The 14,667-nt window shown below is 41.9% G+C and overlaps 1 protein-coding gene across 2 annotated transcripts in view; it reads right to left on the bottom strand.

The window, feature by feature from the left end:
* The window catches only part of PLCL1 (phospholipase C like 1 (inactive)), a 368,258-nt gene extending 354,648 nt beyond the window's left edge, over positions 1-13,610 (bottom strand). Inside the window, exon 1 of one of the 2 annotated variants that reach the window (XM_059875834.1) lies at positions 12,855-13,610. In XM_059875834.1, coding sequence (XP_059731817.1) covers positions 12,855-13,097 — 243 coding nt within the window. In that variant the 5' untranslated portion in view covers positions 13,098-13,610. The remainder of the gene's footprint in view (positions 1-12,854) is intronic. The other variant, NM_001191279.2, reaches the window with a different exon arrangement.
* Between the last annotated feature and the right edge of the window lie 1,057 nt (positions 13,611-14,667).

Genomic DNA, 14,667 nt, shown 5'->3' with positions numbered 1-14,667 from the left:
AAGTATGCCAAAGCAATCCCCTCAAATCTATCATTGTGTGTTAGATCCTTCTGACTTTCAACTTAAATATGTGTCCCTAGCTCAGTTGATGATGGTTGCTTTAATCACAGAATAGTGAAAGGTTGAACCACCTTAACTTTGCTTTAACTCTGGCCCCATGCAACCAGATTAACATATCCTTAACTCATTGTTTTTTGGAAACCTGGGTTACTGGTGGTTGCAAATTTGAGGAATAAAGAAAATAGGGAGGAAAAAATTCTGCCTTCCCCCACCTCTACCCTACCAAACACAGACATACTTAATATCTGGGAGACGTGGAACATGTTTCTCTACCTCTCAGAGCTTTGGCTTCCTTATCTGTAAGGTTGAAATGATAACCACAGCCATGTTTTTCCAACTGCTATAAGAATTAAAAAAATAATGTAAGATCTTGACAATTTTGGGGCTTCTACACCATGAAATTGTAAAAAGAACCCTCCATAACCCTCCATAACCCATCCATGGTGCCATAAACAATACCTCTAATGGCTCCCTGGAAGAATGAGAGAGATGGTGGACAGCCATGCTTAATAAATGAAGGGGTAGAATTAGAGAATGATCTCAAGCTCTCCAATTCTATAATAATGTAATTGGATAATTAAGCAGCCTTAAGTTTCTGCAGTACAAACAAATGAGTTTGTTTGGTTTGGTTTGGTTTTTGCTGCACCACATAACATGTAGGGTCTTAGTTCCCAGACCAGGGATCGAATCCATGCCCCCTGCATTGGAAGCACTGGACAGCCAAGGAAGTCCAGTGAGCTTTATTTTTCCCACAACAGCTCCCTCCCAACTATGCCATCTCATATCCCCTTGCCCCTGGGTACTCCAGTTATTACTAATAACTGACCTCACTCAGATTTCACAATATAGCTCAGTTGGTAAAGAATCCACCTACAATGCAGGAGGCCTCGGTTGGATTCCTGGGTGAGGAAGATCCCCTGGAGAAGGAATAGGCTACCCACTCCAGTATTCTTGGGCTTCCCTTGTGGCTCAACTGGTAAAGAATCTGCCTGCAATGAGGGAGACCTGGGTTCAATCCCTGGGTTGGGAAGATCCCCTGGGAAAGGGAAAGGCTAACTACTCCAGTATTCTGGCCTGGAGAATTCCATTGACTGAATAGTCCATGGGGTCGCAGAGTTGGACATCACTGAGAGACTTTCACTTTTTTAAGTCCTTAAAAAACTCATTCCTATTCATTTAAAACTTCAATCTCAAGTTCATTTCAAGGTCTTCTTTCCATTCCATACCCCCAAAGCAAGCGAAAACAGTGGCGGTAGTTGCTGCAGTAGGGGGTAGGTCTAGTCTACCCACTTCTCTCTTTCTCTTCCTCCCTATACTTCCCTTCTAGGGTTGGGCTGGAGGATGGATAGGACAGGCCATGGTCTCTCTAAAGATGGCATCATAAGGATGCTGCAGGCCCCACTGGTTTGGGTTTCTCTGCTCCCCGGGTTAACACTGAACTATTGATTCTCTCTGTAAGGCAGGCATCCAAATGCTGACTCTGTGTGGAGATGTTGGTTCTCTACAGTGCTCTTCTTCCTATACATTCATCATACTGGTTTTAGAGATCTGGCTTGGACATGACCTCTTTCTCCCACCACTTACCCAGCCCCTGCCCCAGTCTTTTGTTACTAGAGTCCCTCTGTTCAAATGCCTTCTTTGGGTGGGGCACTAGCAACATCCTGGCCATCTTTGACAGTGTCACCTTTGTCCACACTCAGGAACTCGGACAGCATAAGAGCTCTGCTGGTCTGGCAATTCAGCACATTCCAGAGAAGAGATGAGCATCAGTCCCAGCTTACAGGGAGACTTGGTGGAGAGGGGAATTGTTGGATGCTACCACCATTACCTGCCCAATCTTTACTAATGATTCTCTTGAGTCCTTTCTCTCTCAGCTTCAAAAGAGTCATGAGCTCTTCCACCCAAAATTAGGAAAGTAGAAGGAACAGGCTCCCTTCCAAGGTCACCTCCTCCCTGGAAGTCCTCCCCTTGTTCAGTCTGGGAAAGTGGGGTGGGCAAGAGCAGCAGTGAAGGCTGCCTCTCTGCAAGACCATTAGGAGTGTCTGAACACAACAGTTCACAGTCCCCCTGCGTCTGTGAATCATAGAGTCTTTTGTTTTAAGCTGTGACAGCTAATACCAGCGCTCACAACTATTTCCATTCTGTTATACCAATTTCTACGATGTCTTGTTTCCCAGAAGCCATTTCTCTGTATTGGTGACCCTGTCATGCTGATGGAGGAACTCTGACGAATTCTTCCTAGGGCTAGGGCTAGGAAAACAGAAAAAAAAAAAAAAACAGACATAACTTGTCTTTAATGCTAACCATTCCCAACAACCGAGACCAGTTCTTTCTAGATCCTTTCCAGGAATCTCTAGGTTCAAGGGCCCTGTGCTGAGTATTCACCATTAGTTGTTATGAAGTGAGGTGTTAGTTAAAAGACTCTCCAGAACCAAAATGCCAACAAAATCCCCAAACTTTGTATTTCCAAATGTACAACTTCTGGCAGAATGATCCAGGTAAAGAACTATTTATTGAAACATTACTGTGCCCATTTATAAACATGGTCCTTTCTGATTCCTTTCTCTTTAGCACACATTGATCCTCTTTCTCTTCTCCCCAAACCATAGAAATCTCAACTTCTGGTGTAACTTAACTGCTAATACTTTTGACTTCTCATAGCCGATGCAATTACTTTCATAATAAATGTGTCATTGGATAAATACCATCACCTCAGCCATAGGACAGAAAGCTGGGGATCAAAAGGTCACCTGCCGTTGAGGTTTCTGACTTCCAATGTGTCTAGCATAAATGTGTACACACACACCACTGCATTTATCACAAAACGAGGTTGATTCCACACTAATTAAACATAAGAGGGTATTAGGAAAAATAACTCTTGTAACTTTCAGGTGTCTGGGGAAAGCCTCATTGTTTAAAAAAAAAAAATGCTTTAAGAGAATGTGACCAAATGTCTTATTGTGCAAATGCTGCAACAGAGAAAAGACAGGGAGAGAGGGAGAGAGAGAGAGAGAAGAGAAAGAAAAAGCCAAAGTCCTATGCCCTTTCAATAATTTAACATAACCACAGATAGATAATTAAAGCTGACATATGAGGAGTGTTTCAACAAAGAGCAGCCTGTGCCTATAACCCTGGCCAGTCTCCAAGTGATGGGGATAAACCTCTGGGTACCATTTGGCCATAGTACTGTATCTCTGCATAGCAGAATGGACTCGTTACCATCAACACAATAAAGTAGCCACGAGCACAGTCATTTCACAACATACTCACATATTTAAATTTCCCACATATTGACTTTGAAATTTCCACCCCTCAAAAAGGAATTAAATGATTAAACAGACTTTCAGTTTAATGGAATTCCTCAAATATTCCTCATATGTGTGATGAACTCACCTACCTCAAATGTAATTGGGGAGAAATCTGAATCATACAGCATCATATCCACTATCACTTATCAAAATTGCAACTTCCCTGGATTAAAAACTCAGGCACATCTTTTTGATTTATTGATGCTGGAAGACAAAACTATCAAACTATAAAATAAATCATATCAGTTTGCATTAATTAACAGTCCATCCTTAGCCTGTATAATTTATAGCAAAGTTGGATCATAAATTGTTGCTTCATGGTAAACATGTTTATTCTGAAAAAGAGTAAAAATATACTAAGAGAAATTCCATTCTCTCAAGCAAAAGTGGAACAGAGTACAATATTACTGTAAAGTCATGGGCATTTTACATGAAAGGTTAAGAAGCTAAAAAAAATCATACGCAAAGAGTCCTTAATAGAGTTTCCCAAAGTTGTTTTCAGAATTTCTTCTTTTTGACTTGTCAGCTAAACTTATTTTTTAAGGTAGCTATATAATGTCTCCTATTTCATGACTACTAGCTAAGGTTTAAATCAATATTATTTAGCAGGATGTATAGTATAAAGATTAAAAGCAACCTATGGAGCTAAACCATTTGAGTCCATTTCTTCGCTCTGCCATTTACTAGCTAAGTAACCCTGGGCAAGTCATTTAGTATCTCTCCAACTGTGAAAAGGGAAATAACAAGTAAAAACACTAAGTACATAAGGTTATTGTGAGGATTTAATGAATGAATATACATTGACTGAACAATGCCAGACTCATAACTTAAATAAGCATTTGCTGTCATTATAAGAAAATTTCTCAATAGGAAAATCTCTGCAAGATGTACTGGGTGTTTTATCTATTAAACATAAAAATAAAGCATTTAATTATTAATAACATATTTAAATATATACTATTTAATTACAGCATGGAATCAATAATTCCAAAGTATTTCAAAAAAGGAGTTCACCAAATGCTGAAGGTGTCTTTGAAGCTTGTATGTCAGTCTCCAGGGGGAGCACAGACTACCAACCTTCATTCCCCACCCCACCCCGCTCTGCCACTTCTGCCCCTACTATCTCCTCCAAAAACTAGTAAATGATTACAAGACTGCAAGTTCAAGGGCTGATAGACTCTGTTTTATGGAGGCGAAGTTTTCAAAGATAAAGGTCAGAGTGCACACAGCGTGGTCTCCTCTATATCACCTCACCCAACAACAGGCTGACCTGAAGGGAACAGAGCAAGGCAGTTTACACTGTCTCTTCTCACATAGATGCCCTTTTCCTGAGCTCAGATCCCAACCCAGCCTAAGCCTAGAGAGGCATAGAGGGTAAACACATTCTGCTCCTGCTGACTACTTATTCTCTCGCCCAATGGGGTGCTCTTCTGGGCAGCCCACCCTCATTCTCACGTGTCAGATCTGAGATGGGAGATGTGGATTTTAAGGACACAGGCTATTTGGCCTGCTTTGGTTTGAAATCACTTGAGCCTTAAAGGAAGTACCTATAACATGATCAAGTCCAGTTTTTCTAGAGTTCTGCCTTGTAATCTTGGTCCCAGCTAACAGTAAAGGGGGTTTGTTTTCGGTCTCTTTTTGCCCTCCTTGTGCATTTACCTTCCTCAACATCTCACAGAGAAGGTGCTCTGAGATATAATCCCACCATCGTTTCTACCCATTACATAGTACCATACAATGATACAAGTGTGCCTAATTAAATATGCCACCTGTGCTTAGTCTGGGCTTCTCTGGTGGCTCAGAGACCCAGCTTCGATCCCTGGGTCGGGAAGATCCCCTGGAAAAGGGAATGGCAACCCACTCCAGTATTCTTGCCTAGAGAATTCCAGGGACAGAGGAGCCTAGCAGGCTACAGTCCATGGAGTTATAAAGAGTAGGACACAACTGAGCAACTAACACTTTCACTTTTCACGCTTAGTCTAGTACAGATTTAGCACATTTTAAAAGACTTTTGAACAAGTCAGTGTGAAAGAATTAAGAAAGCAGATATTATCTTTCAAAGGTATTTTGAATACAAAGTTGTATGGTTAAGGAAAAACATAATATCCTTGCCAGTAAAAGGCATGCTGCTGCTGCCGCTGCTGCTAAGTCGCTTCAGTTGTGTCCGACTCTGTGCGACCCCATAGATGGCAGCCCACCAGGCTTCCCCATCCCTGGGATTCTCCAGGCAAGAACACTGGAGTGGGTTGCCATTGCCTTCTCCAGTAAAAGGCATACACTTTCACAAATTCACAAACAAATTAAGAAATTTTGGGGAACTAAGTGCACTTATTAAAATAGTTTCGTTGATATATTGTTTCATTTTGGATGGACTGTATTGTTTTCAAAATTAACTTGCCTTTCTTTCTGGAGTGACAATGATAATATAAATAATGATTACTTTCTACTCATCACATACAATCCTACTTGTCTCAAAATAATGCTGCTAAGTCACTTCAGTCGTGTCCAACTCTATGCGACCCCATAGACGGCAGCCCACCAGGCTCCCCCGTCCCTGGGATTCTCCAGGCAAGAACACTGGAGTGGGTTGCCATTTCCTTCTCCAAAATAATGCTAGATTAATTATTAGTGAGGTTAGTTATAATGGTACTGTGGAAAATAAACTAGATTATATCTCTCTTACACATCCACATAAAATGCTACAGATTAAACTACAAATCAAGTTCTAATTTAAATCCAAGGGACTATTCCAATATTTTGTCACATTATTATTTTGTTGCCGTCAAATGTTAGCTGAAATACACAATACATTGGCCAAGACTTAAGACAGAATGTTGTCATTATAGAACTTGACCATTCAGTTCTAATTGTTTTTATTGTATATTATAATTTATTAATTACAATAAATTCTGTCTATCATAACCTTCATAGTAAGTAGGATACCGAGATGAACTGGGATGCAAAGATAAACGTGCATGCATACATACTAAGTTGCTTCAGTCATGTCTGACTCTTTGCAACCCTATGGACTATAATCTGCTAGTCTCCTCTGTCCATGGGATTCTCCAGGCAAGAATACTGGAGTGGATTGTCATACCCTCCTCCATGGGATCTTCACGACCCAGGGATCAAACCCTAATCTCTTATGTCTCCTGTACTGGCAGGCAGGTTCTATACCATTAGTGCCACCTGGGAAGCCCTGCAAAGATAAATAAGATTTGAAAAAGCTACAAATATATCTTTTTTTACATCATTAGAAAACATCAAAATATGAAATTATGTAGAACTGACAGGTTCCATTGCAACAGGTTTACTGATTTATTATTACCCTAGATTGGAAGTGCAATCAAATTATTCTCTCCATCTAGTAATCAATGGTTCATTTACTAGTGGTGAAATCCCAATGGAAAACTCAAAAAGGAATTTTACTCCTGCCTCTTAGTCATTTTAAGTTGATAATTTTTTTAATGTACAATTTTATACAGGTCTCAATTTAGATATTGATCCTGAAAATGGAATTATGTTTAACATTCACCATTATTAAAACTGAACAGTCACTGGGGGAGCAGGAATTACTGCCATAATTCTTTCTTTGAATTACTCCCCAGCCTACTGCCCAACCAGTTGCTCCAACATTACCTAGAAGCATTAATGGAGTGTTTGTTCTGTGGTACCAAAGGTAAAATCAGCTGTCCCCAATGTCATCTCATAATAGCCTGTGGTGCCTAAGGTCTTATTTGGAAATATATGTTCAATTGACATTTTACTGTACAAAATTTAATTACCTGTTTACTCTACTGTAAAGGGGGAAAGGCTGAGAAAACAATTCTTCAGTCTTAATTGCAATGTATGTTTAGCCTCTCACTGGCTATGCAATTAACTTCTACTTTTTAAACCTTAATACATGTTTCAAGAAGGAAAAAAATTCTTATAAATTCTGATAATAATAGGAAGCACTAATCAACAGGTACTTCTAAAAGTCTCTCATCAAAACAATACAGGGTTCTTTATCTAAATTTTATTCTGAATTCTCTTGAGAGATGCTGTAAGAAATCACATCAGAAAGGCACTACTATGAGAAACAACCACTTCTAAGGTGAAATGTGACAACGTTTCTATGGAAATTTCAGGAAAATTAATACTCTAACTGAAGTTACTGGCACAACAAAACAAATCCACGCAAGAAGTTCAATGCCATTTATGAATCATACCTCAGGAGGGGCATCCACAATGGAAACCACCAGGACACACTTATGGCCAGGTTGTTTATCTAACATTTACCCATAAGTTGATTTTTCAGAACTTTTAACATATTTCTACAGGCAAAAGAGTCTATAAATGCTGATTAATTCCCATGCCAAGTTACAGAAGCCTATTTAACTTATAACTCTAAAATTTTTGAGTTATTTCTCAATTATACTTCATTCCCTTCATAATTGTCCCTATAAAAAAATATTTTCAGAGCTCCCACACAAGATCCCTTATTTCATTATTCCTCTGGAGTAATACATACTCCTATGCACCATATAGCATGGGCTTCCCTCATAGCTCAGTTGGTAAAGAATCCACATGCAATGCAGGAGACTCTGGTTCAATTCCTGGGTCAGGAGGATCCTCTGGAGAAGAGATAGGCTACCCACTCCAGTATTGTTGGGCTTACCTTGTGGCTCAACTGGTAAAGAATCTGCCTGCAATGCGGGAGATCTAGGTTTGATCCCTGGGTTGGGAAGATCCCCTGCAGAAGGGAACGGCTACCCACTCCAGTATTCTGGCCTGGAGAATTCCATGGACTGTACAGTCCATGGGGTCGCAAAGAGTCTGACACAACTGAGTGACTTTCACTTTCACTTTTACCATGCCCCATAATGAGTCTAAAAGAGAATACAATCCTTTACAAACTGCTGCGTGAGAAGGGGAGAAGTGGGTCAGGCATAAAAGAACAGGTGTGACCTTCATATATTGACAACAAGTAGAACATCTGCCAAGCTTCTCTGCCTTTCAAAGCACAGTGCAGGCCTAACAAAATGACCAAAGACAAGAGCGTCTGCAATCTCTTTCTGACTGAACTCAACTGAAAGTTGCTCAGTCATACCCAACTCTTTGCGATGCCATGGACTGTCCATGGAATTCTCTAGGCCAGAATACTGGAGTAGGGAGCCTTTCCCTTCTCCAGGGGATCTTCCCAACACAGGGATCGAACCTAGGTCTCCTGTATTGCAGGCAGACTCTTTACTAGCTGAGCCACAAAGGAAGCTTTCTAGAGTCATCCATTTCGAGTTGTTCTGAATTGGAGAGGTGAAGCAGAGAAAAGAGAGTTTACCTACAAACCTTGGAGCCCAAGAATTTGCCACTTTCTTAGATGTTCACGTTACTTCTAACCTAAAATGTGTTCATGAATCGTGGCTCTTTCTGCATCTGAGAATCAGCATGAGACCACAAGTTTTCAGACATGGGTATGAATCCTGACTCCACATTGTATCAGGAGCTCTCCATGCCTCCTTTCTCTACTTCAGAGAGTTTGCTGTGAGGATTAAGTGATTATAATGTATGAAAGCTCCTAGTTTAGTACCTGACTTACATTAGGCAGTACTTCATAAAAGTGAATAAAATTTCCCTTGCTCCTCTGAGGAGAGCCATAATTTTGATATGGGTCAGCAGGTACCCAAGAAGCATCTTTGAGGCTGCAGCTCAGAAACCCACTACATCAGCCCCACAATCACAATGAACATGACAGAATGAGACCAGCCATGATATAAGAAACATGGACAACATGGAAGTCACTACTTTAGCTGCTTCAGTGAACATCTCAGCACCTCATTTCCAACTTCTGTCTTCAACCCACACACTTATGCCCATGGGATCCAAGTGATAATTTCTTCTCAAGAGTTCATACTGAAGTAGAAGCAGAAGGAAATGGGAAAAAGTAGGACTCTTCAATACATTGCATATAACGGGAGATAAATCATTTGCTTTTTTTTTCCTTGGCTTTGCAGTCTGTGAGATCTTAGTTCCCTGACCAGGGATCCAATACAAGCCCCCTGAACTGGAAATGTGGAGTCTTCACCACTGGACCACCAGGGAAGTCTCTCAACTATTGAGAGACTTATTTTAAAAGTCTTGCTTTAAAAATATGCTATTTTTAAAACATGTATGTACCTCAATTCCCATCATCTATTTGGTGGCCAGAAGTTTGTTCAGATTTTTTGTTACAGCTTATGGACAAACCCAAATGAACTTTTTGGCAAACCCAATAGTATAGGGAGCAAACAATTTCTATTATAGAGTAATACTGATAAACTACAATCTAGAAGCTAAATATTTTAAATACATAAATTTTATATCAATACCAGATAGTTATTGGTCTAATTTCTTAGGTAGAAGTATATTTGAAAGTACAACAGTACCTAATTACTAGATATTCTCAACCCTGCAATTAACTAAACTTGTCATTTTAAACCAATGTCATAAAGAAGCAATTAAGATGGAGTTTATATAATATTGTGGTATACAACAATACACTTACCAAAAAACATACAACATTTATAAATGTCAATGCTGTACAAAAAATTACATAGAAAAACACAGGGGAAAATGGACAGGTTAAAGAGAACATAGTTTAACTCTCACATTAAATTTTTCAAAATTTAGAACTGGGCATATAACGGAAGAAACATAATTCAGTAGAAAGACTTTCAAAAAATGTGTAAAGATAAATACTATTGTTTTCATCAGCTCAGAAGGAAATTGTTTTCTCAACTAAACACATGTTTTCACAAATTAGGGAGGGCAAATTTACTGAAAACATTCCTTCTATTAATATACAAGACAGTCTGTTTTCTGGCATGCTAGAGGAATGCAGTATTCTGATTTATCTACTATTCAAGTTTACAGAAAATTAGCAGTCAAATTAGAATAGAAACAATACCCTCAACTGAGCTGAAAAGAATTTGATATTTGATGATTCACAATCTTTCAGTGGCTCAGAGTTATGACCATGAATATCAATTATCACTGTACTAAGGCTATCTGGAACAGCATTTAATAGTTAGATTAATATAAAATGTACTAAAGCTTTCTTTTTGTGTATGTTTCAATGCCAAATAAAAATAACTCTTGGAAAAACAACAAAGAAAGCAATTTTTTCTCAATAGAGAAGCATGTACTACTTACTTCTTATGATCTAGACCTTTTTCAGAAACTCTCGTTTTTATTGTGCTAAAGTGCACAAACCATGGAATGACAGATTCTGAGATGTCCTTGATCTCAGAGGAGGAGTGAAACAGAACCCATCACCTGTCCCTTTCCCCACTGGAAGATAATGAAGGCCTCTGGGAATAGACCCCAAGGACCAATGACCTACAGGTTATCCTTGAAGATTAACAGATGCATCACAATGACCTTAGACAACTCTCCAGACATCAAAATGTTTGGCGCAAGTCTGAATATATAAACCCTGTAAAAACTCTAGCCAAATTTTATTACATAAATCAGTAGCATCAGTAGCTCACCACAGATATATACAGATACACATGCTTATATATGGAATATTTCTGGAAGGGTACACAAGAACATGTTAACAGCTACTGGGGTGGACTTTGTAAGTGGGAATGGGGAGTGGCTGGGAGTTTTCCCTTCAAACTCCTTTGCAACATTTGTTTTTATCATATGCATATATTAATAATTTTTCAATAAAGCTAACTGATAATAAGAATTCACTTCATATTCTGGTATCTTTAATTTTAAATGGCAATTATTAAATGTTTATTTTACTATTAAATAGGGAAAGGATTAAGTTGCTATTCCGTTGCCTCCTTCCTTTTTTGTCACAAAAAGAAATTTCAAAACTAAACTGGCACCATTACTCAGCAAGGACCCTTCCAGGAATATCAACCAGCACATACAAAAATTTTAAACTTACCAATTTAGCTGCAAGAATTTATATACTCCTTACACTCTGTTACTTTCATTTCTTTTACAACAAAAAAAAGCCCAATGCTTTTTATGATGGTATATTTTAAACTATCTTGTGGCTATTGTTTTCACACAACACATGTAGTGTCTACATCTTAGGCTTCAAAATGTATACTGTCTACAGTGGGCTTTTTTAAGTTTCAAAATAACATGCTTTCTGATCTATGGGTTAAAGGGGGCAGGGGCAGGGATCATTTCCTTTTTCTCCAAATTCATACCCAGAAGAGAACACTCCTCTTCACATAATCTAAAAGTCACAAAATAATAGAAACTACTACAAGTCATTTGCAACTACCACCCACTCTTCTTTTAATATAGAAATTTCCCTGTTTGGCTCTAAACTTCCATGTGTCAGTATTGGGGAAAAGCCTAGACCATACTTGGAGCTAGCTGGATGGACTGTGGGAACAGTCTACCCACACTGGCACTAGGAGTTCCAATTTAGAGCTTGAAAAAGAGAAACGTATTGTGTGATGTATACACAGCTTCAACCTGAACAAGGGTTTTGAAGGTATTAATACAAGCACATTGAATAGTAAGTATGGATAGTTCCAAGTCCATCCTTCATTTTCATCTTTGGCTTATTTTTATATGGAAGCAGTTTCATACTGAATGTTCTTCCAAGATCAATTTTAATGTCATGTACTCAAGATTATGTACTCACGCATTTATGCTAAAAGGCCCTCTTCCAAAGCCTGTGGAAAGGTTCTGAATTCCAGGAGACCTTATACCGATGTCATGAACCCAAGATGAAATCTCAAACAGGAAGCAAGCCCCAAGTGGAAGGAAGACAGAAAGAGACAAGAGGAGGGATGAGGCTAGCCAAACGGATAAATAGAAACCGTGACTGGTAGTTGAAGGGTCGGGAAGCGTTCTCCTGGATGTGGTGGTAACCACGAGGACCAGTGGTGATGCTTGGTGGATTTACTGCTTTCCGGTTACACTATCTGCACAACTCTAGGCTCCACCTTCGCTCTTTACTTTGCCTACTTTGCCGCAGGGTCCACTGAAAAAAGCCTGCCTACGAGGAAGGTTCACGCTTCGTGAGATCTCGAGACAGTTTGAGCCTCGAAGATTTGTATGTTTTGTTTTTTGGGTTTTTTCCCACTTGAGGGTAAACTGTGCGGAGAAAGCTAACTTTTCGTTGGAGAGCAGTGCACGACCTTCCCGCAGGTCTGCATTTATATTGAGTTCTGCCTTCCTCCTTACATCAATGGTTTAGAGAAACTTTCATAGAAAATGAGGGAAAGCATCCATCAAAACGCAAAGGCGCAGAATGGAACTTTTCCTCTGCGGTGAGAAAAAAAAAAAAAAAAAAGTCACTTCTGCTTCTCACAGCCAAGAGCTGAGTCTGGGAACCTCCGGACAAGGAAGGAAGGTTTGGTAATGAAGGACACTGGAGAAAACAATGCTAAGCCTGCGATGCCTCCGGACACCGTACATCCTGCCCCAGCCCCACGACCCACCCACCGCCCACCCACAGCCAAGCTCCCGGGGCCGCGCGGCCTCGCTTACCTTGATGATGCTGCTGCGCCGAGGGGTCGCCCGCGCAGCCTCCAGGAGGGCGGCCTCACTGTCCGCCGGGGGCCCCGCAGCTCCGGGCAGGGCGACCCCACTGCGACGGTCCCTCCACCGGCCCCCAGGGGCCGCCGCCACGCAGTCCCCGGAGGTGGCATCCGGGCCCACTCGGGGGTCGTCTTCGCTCCCGGCCGCGTCTGGCGGCGCTGAACCCTCCCTGCTGGCTGCGCCCTCGGCCATGGCCGAGCGCGGTTCGGACTCCCCGCGGGGAGGCGGCACGCCCGGCAGCGAAGTGCAGCCGCTGGGCACGGGTGCGCTCCTGCACCGGGAGGCGGCCCGGCCAGACTTTGTTTCACCGCCCGGTTGCGGCGGCGGCGGCGGTAACTTTCTGGAGAGGAGGCATCTCTCGAGTAGAGACGTCCGCGGGCTTTGGTCCAGGAGGCCGGCAGTCCGGCGAGGGGAGGACGGCGGAGAAGATGTGAGCAGGAGGGAGGAGAGACGACAAGGAGAGGGAGGTGTCCGAAATGTGATGCACACGCCCGCTCTGCGCCAGACAAAAGGCACCGGTCGCCTGGCCGGGCGGCCGCAGAGGCCGGGACGCGTGCGGCCTGAGAAGGGCTGGAGCCCGGCGACCGCTGCCCGGCGCACCCGCCACCTGCCCAGGGACCGCGATGCAGCGGCCCCAGGAAGTGCGGCGGCGGCGGCGGCGACCTCCACTCCGCTCTGTTGTGACAGGGAGGGAAGACTTGTTTTGACAGCCCGTGGGGATTGGCAGGCGTCTGGGCCTCTTAGGAGCCTCGCCTCGCCGACAGGGGGTCGGCCCGACCAATCCCCACTGCGGAGGGGTGTGCCCGAGCGCGAAGAATGGAATGTGTTCTCTAACTGGGAGCCGGCCCAGCCGGGCTCGTGTACTCGAGTGGGGTGTGAGAGCACGCTCGCGTGTGCATACATTTTGAGAAGTTTAGATGTTCGACACGACCCTGGAGATGCAACAAAATCGGGGGGTGGGGGAGAGGGGAGGGGAAAAGAAACCTTCATTTGCAAACAAAGCAATTTGGAAGAAATGGCGTATTGAGTGTTACTGTCAGTGCCTTTGGGGTGAGTTCAAACCATCAGGGGTTAACTGCAGACTCTCACCTTTAGAAGTTAAGTCCATGCAGAGATAAACCAGGGTTTACTGGAACCCTGTTGTTGGATAATTTGCTTCAGGTTCCATGTAAAAATCTTCAGTTCACTCTGCACTGTTAATAAATGACAAGGAAAGGGAATTAGATAACATGAGGGTAATAGGAAACAGAACCAACTAAATCCATGTAAAGAATGACTCCTCACAAACCAAATACAGGATTTGTTATTGTTCAGTCACTCAAAGGTGTCCGACTCTTTGCGGCCCCACGGACTCCAGCACACCAAGCTTCACTGCCCTTCACCCTTTCCAGGAGCTTGCTCAAATTCATATCCATTGAGTCAGTGATGCCACCCAACCATCTCGTCCTCTGTCGTCCCCATGAGCAGTATGAAAAGACATATAGGATGCATGTTGGCTAAGTGCAAGGTGAGGTAAGGGATTTAATCTCTATCCCAAAACACTTGATAATGAATGGTTCAACTTCCTCTCTCTAGAAAATCCTATGTAAACATATTTTGCTCATTTCCAGCAAGTTAGCAAGCAAGAGATATCCTTGAATGATTCATTAAGGCACAGAAATTATCCACAGAATTCTCCGATAGATGAAAAAAGGATGGCTCTGAGATTCCCTAGTAAGATTTGGTATAAGTCTACAAGCAATAAATGCTGGAGAGGGTGTGG

Source organism: Bos taurus, chromosome 2 (assembly GCF_002263795.3).
Source record: "Bos taurus isolate L1 Dominette 01449 registration number 42190680 breed Hereford chromosome 2, ARS-UCD2.0, whole genome shotgun sequence".
NCBI classification, from domain to species: Eukaryota; Metazoa; Chordata; class Mammalia; order Artiodactyla; family Bovidae; genus Bos; species Bos taurus.
This window is presented reverse-complemented; position numbering and strand designations above follow the sequence as displayed.